General features: G+C 29.5%; 1 protein-coding gene across 1 annotated transcript in view; it reads left to right on the forward strand.

Annotated features, from left to right (window-relative positions):
* The window catches only part of aux (cyclin-G-associated kinase), a 30,935-nt gene extending 10,962 nt beyond the window's left edge, over window positions 1-19,973 (forward strand). Inside the window, exons 7-25 of the mRNA XM_014427103.3 lie at window positions 97-222; window positions 1,797-2,022; window positions 2,661-2,795; window positions 3,636-3,741; window positions 3,873-4,019; window positions 4,740-4,932; window positions 5,885-6,004; window positions 6,756-6,889; window positions 6,978-7,091; window positions 8,996-9,101; window positions 9,286-9,437; window positions 11,226-11,404; window positions 11,537-11,616; window positions 12,478-12,729; window positions 13,739-14,012; window positions 17,218-17,337; window positions 17,574-17,716; window positions 19,486-19,659; window positions 19,743-19,973. Of these exons, the coding sequence (XP_014282589.1) occupies window positions 97-222; window positions 1,797-2,022; window positions 2,661-2,795; window positions 3,636-3,741; window positions 3,873-4,019; window positions 4,740-4,932; window positions 5,885-6,004; window positions 6,756-6,889; window positions 6,978-7,091; window positions 8,996-9,101; window positions 9,286-9,437; window positions 11,226-11,404; window positions 11,537-11,616; window positions 12,478-12,729; window positions 13,739-14,012; window positions 17,218-17,337; window positions 17,574-17,716; window positions 19,486-19,659; window positions 19,743-19,832 (2,871 nt within the window). The 3' untranslated portion in view covers window positions 19,833-19,973. The remainder of the gene's footprint in view (window positions 1-96; window positions 223-1,796; window positions 2,023-2,660; window positions 2,796-3,635; window positions 3,742-3,872; window positions 4,020-4,739; window positions 4,933-5,884; window positions 6,005-6,755; window positions 6,890-6,977; window positions 7,092-8,995; window positions 9,102-9,285; window positions 9,438-11,225; window positions 11,405-11,536; window positions 11,617-12,477; window positions 12,730-13,738; window positions 14,013-17,217; window positions 17,338-17,573; window positions 17,717-19,485; window positions 19,660-19,742) is intronic.
* Window positions 19,974-21,626: the final 1,653 nt, after the last annotated feature.

Below are 21,626 nucleotides of genomic sequence, written 5' to 3' on the forward strand. Positions count from 1 at the left end.
TATATTATATCATTTCCTGAAGTTTCACTTCTGTCAGCCAGTCCCAAGACTCCCTCAATGTATGATATGTAATGTTATAAATATTTTATTTTTTAGATTGAAAATCTTCTGCTTACCAGTGAAGGGAGGATAAAACTTTGTGATTTTGGAAGCGCTACGTGTAATGTAGTCAAGCCAGATCACACATGGAGTGCTCAGCAAAGGTCTCTAATACAAGATCAGGTATAGAAGATTTTTTTTGTATTGCGTATCTTGAAAAAATAAAAATTTTATTTTTAATTTCATTTGTCTTTTTACAAGTTTTCTGCTCTTTTGCCTCCCCTCGTAAGGAGGTTTTTTATCGTACCTCTTGTAGTGACTGATTTCAAATCTTTACATTGCTGTTACCAAGCTCTTTAAACATGCTTCCACATTTTAATTAAATATTCTTTAATGTTTACTTTTTTACATTCTGATTACTTTTAATTTTTTGGAATGTGGCTTTTTTCTTAACATCTCTTTGATTTACTGACTTGAACTTAATGATTTTTATTGACTTGGACTTAATGAACATAATAATTTAATGAAATAGATTTTAACATTCATTATTTCACTTTGTTCTAACTTTTTTTTTTTTTGGAGAAATGTTTTGAAATTGTCTGCTTCCTTGAAGGTTCACAATTTTTTTTTTCTTTCTATAATATAATAGATTCAGGAGTTGAAGCGTTAAATATTATTTGTAAGTATTTAAATGGGTTTGAGAATGCGCTACAATGTTTTCTATTCATGGTATTTGTGTGTGTGTATACTATCTGTTTGTTGTGTCTACTATCTGTACATGTTGATGACTTATTACACCTTTAAGCAAGAATAAACTATCTGTTTAACCTAAATTTTATTTTATTAAAATTTATAATGGATTTTATCAAAGATTTTTGAGGTTGTTAACTATTATAAATCTTTCATTTGTATTTAGAATTGTAAAAATTGGATTTGAATGCAGACATTATTTTTTTAAATATGATCATTATTTAGAAATTCACAAATCATTTGACTAACATAATATAATTATCTTTAATAAAAAAATCAATCTTGAAATGTATCAGTAGATTTCTAATATATCATACAACTCTACGATTCTTTGTGGATATCGGAAAGCTTGTTCGTTAAATAAGAACCTGAGTATTCTGTAATAAGATTGAAAACAAAATTATTTTTAATTTTAAAATATTGCTGTTCCTATTTAATTTAGATTTATTGGTGGTCACTGCAATTGTGTGATTAGAAAATATATATACCTATATGTATCTTTATTAATATATATATCTCATATATATCGTTCTATATTTATTTATTGTTTGAACTGTTGTTCTGGCTAAACCAATATAAATTGTTTTTTTTAATAGCTTCATTCGATAAAGAAATTCAATTTTTTCTTTCAATAATGTATATCTGAATTGCTGTGACGTAAAACGGTTCCTGGTTTAAATTGATTAACAATGTAACTCTGCAATGACGTAAAACAGGGACTGACTCTATTCTATATCAAGTCTGAGTGGATCATTTAGATTAGTCTGAATCAAGGAATCAAAAATAATAATTTTATTTTGAAGAATTATCAGAAGTTAATTTATTGGAAACAATTATACTATATTCACTTTATTATAAGTTTACATTATTAGTTTTTGGACTATGTTGCCATTTTTTTATATTGTTATGATTATATATTATATACATTTATAATTATTATTATCATTCAAATATTATGGCTTAAAGAATATTAGCTTTCCAGCTTAAATCGATCCTTTATTTTTCAGATTTCAAGGTGTACGACACCAATGTACCGAGCCCCTGAAATGCTGGATACTTGGGACAATCGCGAGGTCGGACCTGGGGCTGACTCTTGGGCGATCGGTTGTCTCCTCTGCCTCCTGGCCTATCTGAGGCATCCGTTTGAGGACTCATCCACTCTTCGTATCATCAATGCTAATTATTCACTTCCTCCTGGTGATTCTCAGTATAAACCTTTTCATTCGATCATCGGTAATCATTTTTATGATATTTTTAATATTTTAATTTCAATTCTGTCTATAAAGTAGGGTATTCTTGCAAGTTATATTAAATGTTTAATATGTTATGATGGTAAGCAGTTAACATAAAGGCAAATCAGGAAAGCAGAAATTAAAAATCATGAAGTGAGTTAAAATCTCTGAGTATAATGAAACTCATATTTTTCTAGATCAAATCCAAACATAAGTCAACCTTGAACATAGGTTATAAACTTATTATATGATAGAAAATTTCTTTAAAAAAACCTCAACCATATTCTGTTAATATGGACATAGAATTTACTGTTATCATTGGTGCACTGTTCATAATAGTTATTGCGTGTAATATATCTTTTCGACTACTAATTTTTGTTACCTATTGTTCATGACCTGTTCATTAAACATTTTGTAGATTTTTTTTTAAGTCATGAGTTCATAGTAATTATTTATTTTGTTAGATGTGCTCTCAAAAAGATTTGAAAATCATACTTTTATTATTATTCATTCTTGTTTTTCTCATTTTGACAGTCCTTTTATACAATTATAGTTTTAAAAAAAATATAAATAGTTTACTATGATGATGTTTTAAGGGAAGACAATTTAAAACTAAAATTCTATATAATTATTTTTTAGATGGTTGTCTAGTTGCTGAACCTGAAAAGCGACTCACTCTTCCACAGATTTTGGATAGGCTTGCATCTATAGCAGAAACAATAGGCATAAATCCCAATGAACCGATACCCTTGGAAAAACTAGTGATTGCGACAAGTAAGTTGTCTATAATTAAAACAGTTAAAAAAATTAAAGTAACAAATAAAGGCAGTCCTTGTTTTATTTTGCCTTTTTTTAGGTCTATTAATTTAACTTTAATTATTTTAGAAAAAGAGAGTGAAATGAAAAGAAAATGTGTTCAATAGTCTGAAGTAAATATGAATTTAATTAGTGTTTTCCTGAAGACAATCATATCCTCTAGGACTGAAAATTCCATGCATTTACTTTTAAAATATTTCTAAAAGTCCCTTTCTTTTCTTGATTTGTAGTATTATTTCTTCAGTTGCTTCCAGCCCTGGTTAAGTGTGTTATCCGTTAGGTATTTCATGAAGGAATGTAACAAAAATTGAACAAAAAACGAAAATCCAATTGTATTCAGATAATTTATTGTTGGTTATAGTTAAAAAAAAAAAATAATTGCACTTTAAACAAAAGGTTTTATATGATGAATTTAAGGACAAAATATGACTTGATTTAAGTCTGCCTGTACAATTTAACTAAAATATTTTAAGGGATGTCCTGATTTGTCAACTTAAGGACTTGACAGAAGGATTCTTTACTTCATGGACCATAATGGTTCAGTTTTAATGCTCACGAATTTATTTTATAATGTAATTGAGACGTTGCATTCCAAAGGATTTTTTCAAAAAAACAATAAAATTGCAAGTGTGTGAATTAACTGATTTAGGCAGGAGCTCTTCTATATTGTGATAATCTAGTACCAATCTATTAGTAAAAAGAATAAATGTTTGAAAAATTGGCTTCTTTTGAAATGCAACAACTCAGTTAATTTAAAACATAATGTAGGAAATATTATGATTATTTCCAATATTTCAGGTTCGAGTCAGGACAGTGCAAAGGAACAACCTGCTGCACCTAGCCCAGTTCATTCTGCGGTTAGCAATAGCCCCCGTTCTCATAGTCCCTCACAGATTCCTCCGAGGTGAGCTCTTCTTTAATCTGGTTTTTGCCATAATCTGAGATGATAATTTAGACTTTCATTACATATATTTGTCATGTTTTAAAAATATATGTTTGGTTATTGAATTTTTTACTGTATTATATTGTTTTTAGCCGTCCTGCTCCCCCTGTACATGCAGCCCCACCAAGCAGCACTCCCAACAGTGGTGGAGGACTTTTTTCACAAATTAGAGGAGGTGCTGGAAGTTTTCTAAAAAATCTTCGAGACACGTCATCTAAAGTGGTTCAGTCTGTTCAACAGTAAGTATTACTTTCCTATATTCTATGTATAACATATTTTTATGTGGATATAGTTTATGCATAATGTGTAGCTCTCTTGTAGAGTACTTGAGATACTTTCAGGCTTAATTTTTGCACATCTGCAGAATTTGTTTTCTCCAAGTTGAAATGTGTGGACTGGTTAGATAAGGTCAATATCCAAACCTACAATCTAATACTAACTCGTATACTTTCTTACCACTTCATCCCTCTATCAACTTCTTGGTCTTTTCCTTTTCTTTTTTTCCAACACTTTCTTTTTTATCCTCTATTCTGACTATGTATTTTGCCCATCTTACCCTATTTTTTTTATACAGTTAATAATATTCTATAAGACTTATGCAATTTTAATTTTGTATAAACAGCAGTCAAGACTTCAAATGTTTCAGGTTCGCATAATGTAGGATAGGTTACATTATCAGCCATGACTCTATTGTTAATTTTTTTCTAATTTGATTTTCATTATTTATAGCAGATCCAAGGCATACAAATGGCTTAAACTTAAAATTCTACAATTATAAAATCATATTTTATAGTAGAAGGTTTGTAGAAAATTTTGTTTCAGTGTTCAAAAAGATCACATTTATAAGTGTGATAAATTTAATTCAAATGTTTTAGCATTGTTCATTTATTACAGGAGAATAACTGCTGCTATATATTTTTTATATAGTTTCGTAATTACTATCATGTTTCCCTTTTCAGAACGATGGTGAGGGGCGAAGAGATGGCTGCAAGTTACATTACATCTCGACTGTGTGTTGTCAACTATACCGATGGCCCAGATACCCTCCACGATTTGAGGTATACTGTCGAATCTCGACATCCCTTGCCTGGAGCTGCCATCTACAATTTGACACAGTCCTCTTTTCCTTTGAATAGGTTTCCCAATGCAACGGTAAGATGTCTCTTTTAATATGGAACTGTAACAGATTTATAAGTATCTATTTTTCATTTACAGTGCTGGTCCTGACTCTAGTTAGCATAATTTGTTCCGTTTTCTGAATAATTTCTTCATAATATTTGGGTCTGATTATTCAATTATCAGTCAATCATAAAAATTTCGAACATTTAACCTCGAAAAATTATATCTAGAAATTTTAGTGTATATAAATATTGTAAATTTTCTTGTTATAATAAAACAATAATAATTGTTTTTCAAGGTTAAAGAAGTATCAACGGTAATTTGTTTATATATATCAATGTTTGTTTTATTTCATAAATGTTAGTGTATAATAATTATTACACTGCTTGAGAATACAGCCTTATACTATTCATTTTTATTTGCTACTTATTACATGTGATTTTATGTTTTGCATTTTGGTCACAAATAAATTTAAAGAAAAAAAAAAATCAAAACAGCTTTGAAATAAAATTCAGATTGTGAATGATGATTTTTACAGTAATATATGTTTAAATCTAAGGGCTGTTATTTTTTTATAGTTTCATATTTCAGTTATTAAAGGCTTAAAGAGTTAGGACAAGACAGAAAGAAATTATAGTTCAGTTTGTATTTGTATTCGTGTACAGTGTCTATATTTAATTCTGAATTTATTTTAATTATTCTTGTATATTATGAATAGTTTACAATTCAGGCATTCGTTTTGGAGTACTTATAGTTTTTATTAAGTTGGTTAAATTAGTAAAGTTCCATATGGGCCAGGTATATGTTATAGGTCATAGTACTGATTTATAGAGTGTCTCTTTATTTCAAAGGTGATATTTTAGGGGTAGCTAGCTAGAAGTTGTATAATTTTCATCCATTTCTCCTTATTGAATCTTTAGTAATTTAATAGAATTATTTAACTGAAAAATCCTATCACTAATTACCTGTTTTATTTTTCTTCCAGATTGTAGAGTGCGGCTGGGGTAAGAAGTGTCCCTCGCTCCAGGCTTTGTACACCCTCTGTGAGCACATGTACCATTTTTTGTCTAGTCAGCCTTCCAATGTTTGTTTCATCGTGTGTAATGTGAGTATCTCTATTATGCAGATTATTTATTATAAACATTTTGCTATTGTGTTTATTTATTTTTTCACAATTGTATAAAAGGCGCACTACAGCCTCGGTTAATCTATTATGCTCTGACTCATCGGATCTTGGGAATTTCCAAGTACAAAAATCTCATATGATTCACTGAGTTTAGGATTTAAAATACAGTTATACCCAAAGTTTAAGATGTAATGATATTGAAGTAAATAAAAAAAAAAAAAACATTCAACTGGGACAATTTTCAGTTGGGTAATTTTGCTTTGATGAAAGAATATTAACTTGGGTTTTTCAATGTTGAATTTTACGGTTAGAAAATAAAAATGTTTTTGCTAATTGTTTAATAATTTTTTTTAAAATTTAATAAAAAGATTTTTTTTTAAATTTTGTTTTGGATTCCAAGTATCTTGATATATTAATCTCAAATTTTGAGGAAGGATTAAATTTTTTTTTTAAATCAATTTCATAGCTTCATTATTGGAAACATAAACCAAAATATGAAGAGGATGGTCAGAGTTCCGGTCAAAAAAGATAGTTTGGTTTGTTTAACCTATCACTTTGAACAAGATGAAGCCTTGCAAAGTGGGACGAAACGTCGGACATTAAAAAGTTAAAAACTATTTGTTCTTTTTTGACTGCAACCCGTAACCCTGACCATCTTCATATTCTAAGTTATACAGTCAATTTTATATATATACACCAAAATACCTTAAATAAAATCTTCTTATTTCAGGATGGTAAAACAAATTCCGCAATGTTAGCCTGTGGCTTCCTCCTTTATGTTGGTTTTATTGTTGAACCTAAAGACGCCTTACAATTGTATGCTGTTAAAAGAACTCCACCATCTCTTCAACCCTCCCACATTCGGTATGAAAGTCACCATAGTAATATTGTATGAATAATACATATTAAAGTTTAAAAAATATTGATTAATTAATATGTTAATATATTCCAGGTACTTGGAATATTTGTCTCAGGTGTTAGGTCAGCCACAGCCTACCATCGTTGCTCAGAAACTGAGGATTATGTCGGTCGTCATCTCTCCTGTACCTGTCTTCAACAAAAACAGGTTTCTCTTTTATTGATAAGCTCAAAATAATTTTAATTTATTTGTAATTTTAATTACTCAATAAGTCTATGATGTTTTTGAAGTTAACGTTTTGCATCATATCAAACTAGTTCAGTTTCATTTTCCAACTTGATAATATTAACATTTCATTTTATAACTCAGCAATGGCATGAAAGCCACGCAATCCCACTGCCCTTATTTTTCATTCAAACCCCACCCTATCATGACATTTGTCAGTGTTCATACCTTCACTTACCTATATATGGAGTAAATAGTAAGGAGAAGAATTGCGTTCAAGCAAAATTTCAAATTTGAATTTTCAAAAGAAATATACGTTTAGAGGTCCCCTGAGTCCAAATAACAAAGTTTCGTAAAATGGTGTGCGTGTGAACAGCTTTACTCTATAAACAAAGTGTTGTACAAAACTATAATTGCATATTTAAGGGGGGTATGTGACAGAAATTATTTTGATAAAATCGACTGACCAGAAATGCCATTTCTTAGAATTGATTTTTCACATTTTTTCAATGTCTTCAAAACGGCTCTAACGATTTTGATTAAACTTGGTGCCAAATTTTCTAAAAATCTTCCTCTAAAGTACTTTTACTTTTGTATATTAAAAAAAATCTATTATTCTCATTGTTAGCAATAATAAGAAATGGATAAATACAAAATATTGAAGAATTTTATGAATAACTAAAAGAGAAAAAAAGAAGAATTGACGAATCCGATTTGAATAGGAAAAACCGAGACCATATGATCTTTTCTGATTGTCTTATGACTTTGTTAAGCTGTTGTTATCTTGGCAGGAACAAAGTTTATTTCATTATTCCCACCTCAAGAAATCCTAAAATATGAATTTTTTTTTCGAATATCACAAAAGTAATACTAATCTCCTTACAAGCCCACTGATCTACACAAAACGTAGGTGATGTAGGTTGGATGGTAAGTAAAAGTTGTGTAATGTGAGCACCGCGCCAGATTTTCTATAGTAATAATTATACCACGAAAAATGAATTTATGGACGATGGAACAAAGTTTTATGAATACTTTTGAGTGTTAGAAAATTCATTAAATGTTCTGTTAACCAAACTGGAAATCTGTCTGAAAAAAAAAGACCAAATACTTAATAAAAGTTATTCCACTGAGGGAACAGCTCGCAGTTTGCTTGGGGTAAGGTATAATAACATATATGATGTAAATTTTGGATATTTATTTTGGAAAAAAAAATCATTTTAACAATTAATTTTTAGAAATATTTTAAAATTATTTTATATAATAATTTGTTTAAACTTACTACAGTTTGAGTTGAAATAATTATTTTGTTCATAAAATTTTACAATCATACAGCACAGGATAATTGAACACCATTTTAGTAGATTAATTACATTAATATTTAATTTTAAAGAATAAAAATTTATAACTGCAAAATTAATTGTTGTTGGCATGGTTGTGAAAGGAGAAGAATTTTGTTGGGAAATTTTTTTTACTCCCTGTATACCATTTCTGATTTAGGTTGGTGGAGGGGGTTAACCTCCAGGTAACCAACCTATCTAAACCAGTGTGAAAGGGTCATGTTTTCATTCTGTGGGACCGCTACGGAATAAATCAAATCCATCAGGCTGGATTCGAACCGGCACCACTGCAGACTCAAGGTTGCTAAGGTTATACCTCAATCCTTCGGCTACAAAGTTTGTTATGAGATTGATTTCCTAAATGATCCTCTGTGCTTGCCATTGATTAATAACTGAAATAATTACTATAATACTTTTAATTAGATTATTATTGTTTTGTCAAATTAATCTATTTTAATCCTTTTACTTTATTTAAATTTATATGCAAATAGAAGCTCATTTAATTGAATTTATGAAACATTAATTCATTGGGTACAAATTGTTTTCTAGGGATGGATGCAGGCCATTTCTTGAGCTCTTTCAAGGAGAAGATAAAGTGTTTACTACAGTTGACGACTATGATAGAATGACAGTCTTCAACGTATCTCATTCTAAGGTACTTTCATCAGTTACTGACTGATAAAGAGAGATTCATTATAATATTAACAATTTTATTAATTATCTTTTTTTATCCAATTAATTAAATTATATTATTAATTAGACAATATTAGTGCTTTATCATTACACTGAGGTTTAAAACAAAATTTATTGACCTTTATTATTTATTCTTTTTGTTATAGGTAGTTATTCCAGTAAGGTGTACTGTAGCTGGTGACGTAACTCTAGCTGTTTACCATGCTCGTCAAGTCTTGACAAAAGCAAGTCCTATCAAAATGTTCCAGCTTCAATTCAGTACAGCATTTATAAATGATACAACTCTAATTTTTACCAGGTACTAGCAGTGCTCGGTATTTTTAATTTGAACTGTTACATTTCTATAGGTTTAGTGATGTCCTATGGCTACCTCTGAGGAATGATTGGATTTTAGTATTCTGCCAATTATGTACTGAGATTGTTTCCCGAGACCTCAAGGATAGAGTATGTTTGAACTGATCATGAAATTTTTTATAAAGCATTTGAAAAACATATTACCATCTTTTTGGCCTTAAAATTTTGTCAAACCCTAATTTTCTTTCTATAATTCTCAGTACATTTGTCCTGTCTTGGTTTAAGTTCCTTGTATCAAGGATATATTGTGGATTAAAACTAATTCTTTATTTGTCTGAACATCTTTTTATATGTATGTTTTAAATCAAGCATCTTTGATATTTATCTGTTGTCAATTTTAAATGTTTGATATGTTATCCGTTTCCATGTTTTATGATGAGTTAAGTTCAGAACTTACTCTTTGTATAAGTTAATTTTTTTGTATTAGTTTTGATTGATGTATAAATAGTCCAAACTTGTCCATCCAACTTGGGGAGTTAGCAATATACAATCAGACTCTCATGGTTTACCTTCTTGAGTTTCTTATAATTTTGAATTCTATCTACGAAGCAAGCAAATCTGTCCACTATTTTTGATCTTTGTACCTACCTCATATAAAGATCAATATCGATTCGGTGACTAGAGTAAACTCGTTTATTCTAGAAATTTCGATAACAGAGTCAAATTGATATTTGATATTTTTTGATATGATGTAAGTGGGTTCATCTAACAGAATATAATATGCTCAAGTACTAAATCTAAGTAAAGTGGTCTGTGGCAAATGTGTAAGCAATAGAGTAAAATTTAAAATTACTGATCTGCAAATGATGGCTGAAAATCACCTATGGCATTTTCGGTCCTCAAATACCCAAATTCATCCTGCCTATGTATTTTTAAAATAATTTATCTAAATAGATTTTTCAGTTATAATATTTTCTAAATGATTTAGATTTTACTCTATATTTTTTAATTTTTTTTTAGGGAAAAGAAGTTAAATTGATTTAAATTTTATAAAATTGTAAAAAGTTAATATGAAATTTATCCTTAAATACAACTGTTTGTAATTTGAATCTGATTGGTGATCTTTGAGCCAGTTAGATATCTATTTTAGTGTCATTCTATTCCCAGTACTATTTTTATTTCATTGAGTTGTTAGTTACATTGACTCATTGGCACTCCGTTTTAGTAATACATTGTTACGATCAGTTAGATTAATTACATTGTAACTCTTATTAACCAGCTTTAATAAATTAGTATTGTTATTCCTTCTGAACTAAATACCGTTAAATGTTTGCCTTGCAGAGAATTTTCAGGTACAAATTTATTTTAGTATATCTGATTTGAAAATGTTTACATTTTAGGAAAATATTCACAAAATTTAGTATATTGATAAAAAAGTTATTCCTGGTTCACCAAATAAAGCTCTTTGTTGGAGGAAATCGGATATATAACAAACGTTTTATGACTTGCTTACTTGTGACCAACAAGCGTATGATTGTAACTCAAAATTATTGCTAATTCTAATCCATAATTTAATTATCAATGTTCCTATGTGGGATATAATGTACTCGTATCATGAACATTAAATCTTTTGGTGACTATAGAAGGGTGTAATGGATTATGTATCTTACATTTTCTTTTATGTAACAAATCCAATTAGAATCAGAATATGTTTTTTTCAATGTAACTTTATTTATTTTTATGTTACTTTAGATGAAGATAGTACAAATTTTGTATTGACTTCATGTTTCAGGGCTGATCTTGATGACAGTGAAAATGATGGCTTGCAAGAATCTTTATTGGTGTCGATTTGCCTCGAAGAAGGTGGAGACCCAGTAACAAGTGTGGCACCCTGGGCCAATAGGAGGCCAGTGTCATCGGAAGCATTGTTCACCTCAAAACTAGAAGCTTCTGAAATGGCTGATACTTTTGGTAAACATTATTAATTTATTTTAGGACCTAGTGTATGAAAATTTATTTTGATTTGTGTTTTTTGCTACTTTCAAATCCAAGTTTTTTTTTTGTTTTTTTTTAAACTTATTTCTATTGTGTTGATATTTTCAGTTCCTAAACGCAATAAGAAAACAGTGCCTCCACCGAGACCGGGTCCTCCACCGAGACCTGCTCCTAGTCCGAAATTAGAAGTAATATTTTAGTTTTTTATTTGAATTTATTTAAATTCATAACTTATATCATAATTAAACATTATATATAAATTAGAGTCTTAATTGACCAAATTAATGTGAACCACTACTACTTCAGAAGCAAATTCACCAATAAAATAACAGACATAAACAGTAATAAGGATGTCAGGACAATGAAACTGATTAAAAAGTGATCATAAAAAAATACAGTTTACTAGGAAACATATTTTCTTGTAAAATAAAATGCTTAATATATACTACAATAATTATATTTTCTCAAATAAATAAATATTCAAGACTAAAAATTTAGAAAATTTATTGAAAAAATAAAAAAGAGAAATACTTAAAAATATTACAAAAAATTAACATTTAAAATTATAATTTAAGAAATTGGACTGGATTTAATACTATGTTCACATTGTCTAATTGATAGTTAAAATGATCAAATGCAATTTTTGTTTGTCATTAGTTCTTGATCACTTTTACCTCTTGTCGCAATGATATGTATGTATGTATTCACTTCTTGATAAGTTAATTTTGATATAGAAAAAATAAGCAATAAAACATGAGAATTTATTCTCATCAAAATTACTTGAAATTATATAAATTTTAAAATATTTAAATGCCAAATTGTGTCAATTTGGGTCTAAACCATTTTTATATCTCCTGAAAGAACGTTCCACATTTTAGTGATGTAGTAGGCACCCATCCATTTGAATACTACTTTTTTGTCATGAGAAAAATTTTCTGTTTAAATTTTTTCATTTCTGAATATCAGCTATACATTTGATTTATTTTTTATTTATTGCTGACTGAAGAAATGTTTTTTGTTTTTTTTTATTTATACTCCTCATTTTTTAGGAAAGGAGGCGTAATAATAGTGAAAGTGCCGACTTGTTGAACCTAGGAGAAACTGAAGTAATAGAAGCAGTCGAAACTGATGATCTGTTAAACCTCGGAGGTGGTGATTCGGGGGCTGCAACTGGTGTCGATTCTATTTTCCAAAGTTTCTCAGCTGCTCCTCCCCCACAGCCATCTCAATCATTCACGGCACCACAGCAATCACAGCCTCTCTTTGATCCTTTTATTCAAACCAATGGTGCCACTGAACAGGTAATGTTCATATTTGAATCATTGTTTACAATGTTATGCATTGATTGTGTTTTGCTGTAAGTGGTTAGTATACATACCTTTGTTATTGTATTTGGCTATGACGATGGCTTTATGTTTATTAAATCGAATATAATCATTATATGCTTAAATATAACTATGTGAATTGTCTGTCAAAATGAAGATACTGACAGATGTAATAATACCGAGCACAATGTGTCCTTTGTGTATCGGAATAGATAATTTTATTTTAAAACCAGGAGTAAGTATTGTTGAAGAACGACTAAGTTGGTTCAATTAGATAGGTGGTCAAAGATGTAAGATCCAACAATAAGGAATATTAGTTAGAATATATTTATAGGAGTCCACAGGAGGTTCACATCCAATTTTTACAAAAATTGCAATTGGTATGGCATTTAGTGGTAAGGAATAAGAATAATTATTAGATGATATCGTTTCCAGTAATATTTTAAATAATATTATTTTTTCTAAGTGCTACTAACTCTAAGGGAATCCATCTGTGAGAGATAATTATTTATTCTGTTTCTGTTGCCATGAGTCAACCTTGTAGGTTCTGAAGCCCCCAGAGTCCATCCAGCCTCATATAATGGGTATCCTTAATTGAGGAAAATCTGGCAGTCGAGCGTGGTTCTGACCATATCACCTTGTACAATTGATTTAGTATCATTACTACTTTACAAAGTACTTGACCTCTCATCCTTAATGGGTTGTAGCGGTACAAGTTTAATTTTTTTTTTTTTTTTAAAAAGAGCGATTTATGACCAACAAGTAATCACTAGGTTTGTAATAATACCATTGCTCGCAAATTTTTCTTTCATGTCAATTTTATCTATTTCTGCTCTGTTTCTCTGTATAATCCAGAATAAAATAACATCAATAGTTAGTTAATAATATAAAATTCATATAATAATTTCTTTTGGGTAAAAAAAAATATTCATTTGATATAACTATTTATTACATATTATTTTTAAATAATCAATTTTTGTTATAGGTAAATTGTAAGACTGAAAACCTATTAGGAGATTGGGATGCTAATTTTGCTGATTTCACATCAAATATGAACAGCATAAACAACGGAACTAGTGAGACGGTGAAGATAGATAGTTCGGTTATAGAGGACAATTTGAGTTCTAGTTATAAAGAAAAACAGAGTGATATGAACAGCATGTCTAGTGAATTCAACAACCTCAGTGTAGGGAAGTCAAACAGTATGCAGCGCAATGTTAGCTCGCCTAATCTACACACGGATCTCTTCGAAGAATTCAGTGAGTATTTTCTTTTTAAGTTCTGGAACCATGACGATCATGTCTGAATATAATTTTTTTTCTGCTTAAAGGAATTCATTAAAGTTATCCAAATATTGTTAAGTTATTAGGTTTAATATTAATTGTATTTTTTAAAATCTATTGTCAATCAGCACCCATTATAGAGGTACGTTTTTTGTGATTTCTAGTTGAATTTTCAATTAATTAAATAATTTAATTTGACATGTCTACTGGCAATACTACCTAAAGGAAGAGAGTCAAAATTTGCAATAGTTTTTCTAATTCAGATAGTTATAATTGAGGAGCCATAGTGAAAAAAAAAAATTTATTTTACCTGATGTAATGTATCTCGGATCAGAAGTGAAGGGATGATACGGAAATACTACGCACTAATACTTAATGGACTATTTATTGAACAAACTAAATTAAGTTTAATAAATCCACTTGTTTCTAACCTGGCTTCTCCTTCATTACCTAATAATCCTCCTAGGCGTCTGAAAAGAAGATGGCCTCGAGATCTTCTCCTCTAGAAATGTTATTGGAGTTCTATCAGTGGGTAGATTCTCCACATGTTTTTATCATGTCACTATGTCACCTATAGCAAATTTACTTGTTGTATATATGTGTATACAGTTGTAAATATCAATAATAAATATCAGTTGTAAATAAATTATTAAAAAAAAAAAAAAGTTTAATAAATAAAATATAACTTTTGTGAATATTCTCTACAAAATATTATCAACCATTAAAGGATGAATAACGTCTAATACAGTATGAGGGAAAAATTTGTCTTTAGCGACAGATAAGTTCATAAGTCCTTTTTTCTGAGTATCTCAAATATTTTCTCAGTACCAAATTTAACATGTTCTCCTTTACAATTTTTGAGAATGTTTCTCGAATATTGTCTCAAAATATCCTTTAGTTTTTCCAGAACTACTGAACAGAATTTACAAAAATTCATTATATAAAAATAAATAAAAAATTCATTTCATGTAAAGTGGGATATAAGATTGGCTTATAGGATAATTCCAAGACAAATAATAATATTTAGTAATGATTACATTAATTTTTAATTACAAATAAGTAAATTGTAAATTATTTTCATCATCCCTAATAATAATAATAATAATAATAATACTATAATTAAATGATATATCATCATGATTTAGGCTATTTAAATGAGTCATAGTTGATTCTCTGTAATCTGAACTGATTCATGTGATGAATCGTCTCATAGTGGCCTGACCTTTGTCAGTTCCTAGGAGGTAGCCATGGTGTACAGTCCTTAATTGTTTACTTATATACAGTAACATGTCTCTGGAACTCAAGAGATCTCTTCATCGTTTTGGTCATTCAGAAAATATCTGTAGGTATTTTAGCAATGTCATCAACTTTATTATTCATTGCTTTTATTTGGTTTTGATTATTATTTTATTTCTATTTGAGTTTTGATGGGAGTGTATAATTTATCCTGTGAAGATAACTGAAATCTACTTTGTTTATTTATCAACATTTTGGTTTCTTATAGTTGATTTTTTGTTCAAATGACATGGTATTGCTTTTTGAAATTTCAACCTTATTCCTTACATGGTTGATTTTAACTGAATGATATAAGAAAGAAAATGTTTTGTTTCACCAATGTAAAGGGAAATGCAGTTAGGGGTGGAACAAGTAATGTATAGGATACGGAAATGGTGTCAAAGAGGAATAAGATCATTCAGGTGTGTAGATTTTGGAAAGTTTATGGCGGGATATGAAGGTTAGAAGTTAAGGACAAATAAACACAACAATTTTTGGATTTTATCAGAAAGGGAGGAAATTACAGGTAGTGTCTATGTATACATGTAAGGGAATGGAGAGGGGTTATGGAGAACTATGAGAATAAAGTGGATGGTTTTTGTATTTTAGATAACCTTGATGATATTGGAGATGTTTTATTAATCTTATGTTGGTTTCTTAGAGAAGGAAATCGGAGAGAAAAAGACAATTTTTTGACCAAAAATGAACTAAACATTTTTGTACAGCGAACTGGAAGTCTTTAATATATGATCCTCAGGCATCAACATCCCGTTACCACGGTTTTTACATTGTTCATAGGCTCCCTGAAACACTTTGTTTGGAAGGCATTTAAGGGACCTCGTTGAAGCTGCCTGGACTGGTTGAATCATGTCAAATCAATTCCCTTTCAGGTTTCTCGGATTCAGGGTAACAGAAAGAAGTTGCTGGGATCTAGGTTGAGGCTCTAGGTGGCTGTGGCAGTGTTACCCCGTTAAACTAGGCCAAAACTTCGGTGGCGGCTAGCGACATTATGGCGCATTGTCATGGTGTAGAAACTATTTGTCTTAGAAAAATAAACAGCTTCATTCGAAAATGTAACTGATTTTTCCATATTCAGTTTTGTTTATAAATAAGAAAATATTTTATTAAAAATTAAATTGGACAGTTGTTAAATAGTCATACTTTTAAAGAGTATTGGGAGGTAGAAAAAGAAAGCAAAAAATTTAATATTTTTACGTTAAACATAATGGAATAAGTATTTCATTATTTAATAAAAATATTTAGTTGATAATTAGTTTAGTTGCTCACACCTACTTTTTTTTTCTGGAAATTTGCAAGTCTATTAGGTTGTATGCGGCTGTCAACAGATTAGACAACCAGCCATAATGTAATAGATTCAGTTATTATCTGAAATGTTATTTCAATCATCTCTTTGTTAAAGTCATAAATAAAATAGTCTACAAATAAGAACAATTAATGAGATTAATTTTTTGTTTTTCAAAAGTTTTTGTTTTTTACACAAAAGGAACATTTTCTTAGAAAGTATTTGTTTGAATTTGTTGATATTTTTACACATTTATATTATCATTAACATGTTTCTTGAGTTTTTCGATTAAAAAATAATGATATTTATATACTTAAAAAAAAAGTTTCACTACAAATATTTTAGATTTGGGTACCAAAAAACCAAAAAAAAAACAGAATATATTTTAAGAGTTAATATTACTCCAAAATAAATTTTAACTTGATTGATCTGACAGATTTTGAGAAAATGTTTCTTATCTTAACATGTGATAAAGGGATGCCAGTTCCCTTTAAACATAAATAAAATAACAATCTTTTTACTTGTGGTAATTGATAATTTATTTTATTGAAAAATAGAAATAATTTTTTTTTTTTTAAATAAATTATTTATCTTTTTGTATAGTTACGAAACCCAAGGCTATGAGCAATGCAAACAGCCCTGCAAAAACCCCTTCTGAAGCCAATTACAACAGAGCACACTTTGAATCTGCTAAGCCACCACCTCCTAACAACAATCAGCCAGGTTTCTATTACTATTTTTTTTTATTGCTAGCTTTTCTATGTTTAATGTTCGAAATATTTGAGATGTACCCAAATTCTTCATTATTTATAGTAGCTATGTCATCATATTTTATATAAATTTTTCAAATGATCTAGATATTTTATTTCGAAAACATTACAAATGGAATAGTTACCCTGGTGATATTTATTATATTGTGATTTCAGAATGACAAATTAATAATTTTTTGTCCAATATAGGCAAGAAGGCGACTGATATATTCGATGACCTCCTAGGCAGCCAGGGATATTCGTTTTCCAGTAAGAAAGAGTCTGGACCAAGGACGATTAATCAGATGAGGAGGGAAGATCAGGCCAAAGTGATCGATCCTGATCGGCTTAAGGTCAGTGTTTATTAATGATTATTTATCTATCATAAAAGTTATTAATTATGACATTACAATTCTTTCACATTAAAGTGAATGTATGTCACATTGAATACTTTATTTTCTTAATAACATGATCAAATAATTTAGGCTGTGTCATCTTGTATTTTTAATAAAACCTTCATGTACTCTTTTTGTAAAGTTAGCGATTAGAGTAAAAATTATTTGGTATGAATTTTATAAGAAGCCCTCCACTACTTTTGCTTATGTATACACAAAGCTATTTTCCTTTGCGTAACTAGTTCAAGAATGGCTCATCTGATTTGATCTGTAGTGTTTGCCAACTAGTAATTTTTGTTAACCTTGCATGTGGGCCAGAGGTGAGTCTGGTAACACATATTTTGTGAGTACTTGTTAAAACTGTTTTATCTGGAGAGAGGGCGACTCCACTTTTGTCTCAAGCCAGGAGGAGGGTAAATTTTATTTTTAATCTCTAATTAATGATCTGCTCCAAATGTATTACGACTTGTATTGTGTTCGACCTAGGGTTAAATGATTTCAGAGTGATGGTGAAGAAGTTAGTTCTCTACTGCATGATCCTATATATCCTACTTTGTGTAGTCTGTCTCTTCTTCAACTTATCAGTTGACTCCTTGATTATGGTATTGCCTGACATTGTTGCTACCTCTTAAAATTATATAATTGATCGTTCTGATTCAATTTTTGTCTTTAGTTGAGAGCTGTCGCCTTTGATAATATTGGAAATTTTTAGTAAAAGTCTATTGAACCTTCTCCCATCTTTTTCTGCCATTTTTGGCAATTATTGAGTAATTTTCAGTTTTTAAACATTTTTTTCTATGAATTTAATAATATGACTAGTTTTCCACAACGATCTCAATGTTTGCAAGCTTCTCCTGTGCTTCAATAATCAATCAATTTCATACATCTCTCGAGAAGTTAACAGGAGGTTAGCAATGGTGAGATGGTGCTACTTTGGCCTTGCGAAGCATTTTAGAAGCAAGTTCCTCTCTAACCAGGACCCAGATCACTCTACGAAACCTTGGTCCGTCCTGTTTTAACTTATACATCAGAAGCATGGGCCTTTAAGAAGCAAGATGAAAATCTTTGAAAGATCATTCTTGAGAAGGATTTTTGGTTCTGTTAGAGAGGGTGGAATTTGGAGAAGGGGAAATCGCTGGCCTTTATAAGGATATAGACTTGGTCAAGTTTATCAAGATGAGACGACTCCTATGGACCGGGCACGTTGCACGTATGGAGGATTCAACGATACACAGGAAGATGCACATGGACAAAGAAAGGATGGTAGGCCGAATTTAAGATGGGAGGACTCAGTGGCATCGGAGCTGACTCTATTGTCTGGCAAAAGGTTTTGGAGGAGGCCCATTCTCGGTGACGGGATGTAGCGCTATCTAAGTTATGTTATGCTTTTATTGTACCGCATGCTTCAGCAAATCCTTTGTTATTCATACAGCATCTTTCTGGAATTCTCTTCCCATCTCTATTCAATCCTCATCCATTCTTTCCTTTAAACATCACCTTATCATATTATCAAACTGTTGTGTCAGTATGAACAATCTGTATTTACATAATATAACTTAGCACAATGAATTGTAATTTAAACTTAAATACCACAACTTTGTAAATATTTTCCTAACAATTAATCGTAAGGTCTGAATCATATAAATTATTCTTAGGAGGCTTTTGTCCCAAAATAAATATTTTTTTTTTATCTTAATAATTTAATATTTTATTTCATGTTACTGTAGGTTATGGATTGGACAGAGGGAAAGACAAATAACATCAGAGCCTTGTTGACTTCACTGCATTCTGTTCTGTGGTCTGAGGCAAAATGGCAACAGTGTAGCATGGCTCAACTCGTGACACCGGCCGACGTGAAGAAAGCCTACAGAAAAGCCTGCATTGCAGTTCATCCTGACAAGGTAGTTTCTTCACATCTGCAATCATATTCCATTTTGCTCTTAATTTGATTTTTATAAACTTATTATTTTTTTTTGTTTTTCAGCATATCGGAACTTCTAATGAGTCACTAGCAAAGATGATCTTTATGGAATTGAACAATGCCTGGAGTGAATTTGAGAAAGAATCTACTTAGGATTGAACGAGGATATTTTGTTTCTCAATAACTAGAGTTTACCATTTGTATATTGTCTGTACAAAATTTGAAGCCAACCAAAGAGCAAAGTACTTAATATGGTTGAACAAATGTTGGAAAGAAATTTCATTTTGTATTTTTCTGCTATTGCGGCATTCATTTTGAGCCTTGTCTTTCGGCTTGCTCTGCAGTGTTTTATCTATAAATTTTTACACTCAAATTGAAAAATATCAATTAAGATAATTGACTACAATCAAAATATTGAAATGAGCGATGACTGCCTATACATTTCATTATCACTACTTTTAAAAGCAATTTAATGGCACTAAAAAAATGTCAAATATTTATGGATGTTTTAAAAGATCACCCAGTAAATTCATTTTAATATGAAATTTTTTTTTCCATTGTTATTAATAGTTTAAAAAAATCTAGATGTGTTATCTAATGTTTATGTATAGGTTTTATTTGAAAATTATTATTATTATATCATCCATGACTCGTTAAAGAAAATTAATATTATCAACAAATAATAAAAAATCAACTACTTTATATGTAGAGAATGCTGTATTTTGTGTAGATTTCTGGATTTTGAAATTTTCAATTTCAGTTGAACCTCTATATATCGAACTTCTTAGTACTTCCAAATATAAAATCAAAAGGAAAACTATTTCTTCATTGATATAAATTTGAATTAAAATCAACTACAATTAAATGTTTAGGATTTCAAGATAACACGCATTCAACTTTGAAAATCCTTTAAAATTATGCATATAATGCTCAAAATTTTGTATATACATACTTAAAAAATTGTGTGGAATAATTTTCTCAGATCCTCTACTTAGGATACTGCTAAGACACTTTCTCATATCCTTGGATAAGACTGAATCTGCTCATTGTTTCCAAATATTTAAAATCTATTAAAAAAAATCTTATTGAACTTCTTATTTATTACAATATGTTCATGTACTTAGCTTTTATGAGGTATGTTTGGATGAATTAAGTCTAATATTGAGGCCCTAATAAATTTTACTATTTCTCTTGTATCAACTTTGTAATACATAACTTTCATGGCTCTTTATAATGTCGAATATAAATTATCCATTTTACAGATTTTGCTATAAATGTTTTTATATCCTCCGATATCTATATCGAAACAATCTTGTTTCTAACTTGCTTCCCATATAAAGTTTGAAAAGAATATTGTCCTTAAAAAATCTTCAATAAAATTGTCTTTAGAATGCAATGAGTAATTTCTCCATAGGTCAGATTAATCAGACAACTCATATACAGTTATAAATCTCAATAAAAAATATGTACTATTTTTTTTTCTAGTAGTTACTCTTGAATTCTTTATGCATTATGTTATTTACAAATGGATATTCATGCATATTTGTTTTGAAATAGAATTTATGCTCGACTATAGAGGTTCGATTGTCTTACTACTTCCATTTGGCTTGTTTCCATTAATTAAGCCCGCAGTTCTTTATTCTATGCTACCGAAATTGAGATGGCTAGTAAGAGCTTATAAAAGTTTGCTATTATTATGAATGATATTATATTGTAGTGTACATATTAGAGAGAGGATATGTTTATCTTTACCCATATTTCATTCCATTATTTTATCTTGTTTGTGATATTAAAATTGTTATTTTAGTTTATAAAAAACATACATAATTATGTATAGATAATTTATATATACAAATATTTTAAATTTTGTTTATATAATCTAATAACTTTATTATTAGAGATTATTTATTTGTTAAATTATCTGTAAATAAATTAAAACATATATTA

This window comes from Halyomorpha halys, unplaced genomic scaffold (assembly GCF_000696795.3).
Source record: "Halyomorpha halys isolate HHAL.00 unplaced genomic scaffold, Hhal_1.1 Scaffold623.1, whole genome shotgun sequence".
NCBI lineage: Eukaryota > Metazoa > Arthropoda > Insecta > Hemiptera > Pentatomidae > Halyomorpha > Halyomorpha halys.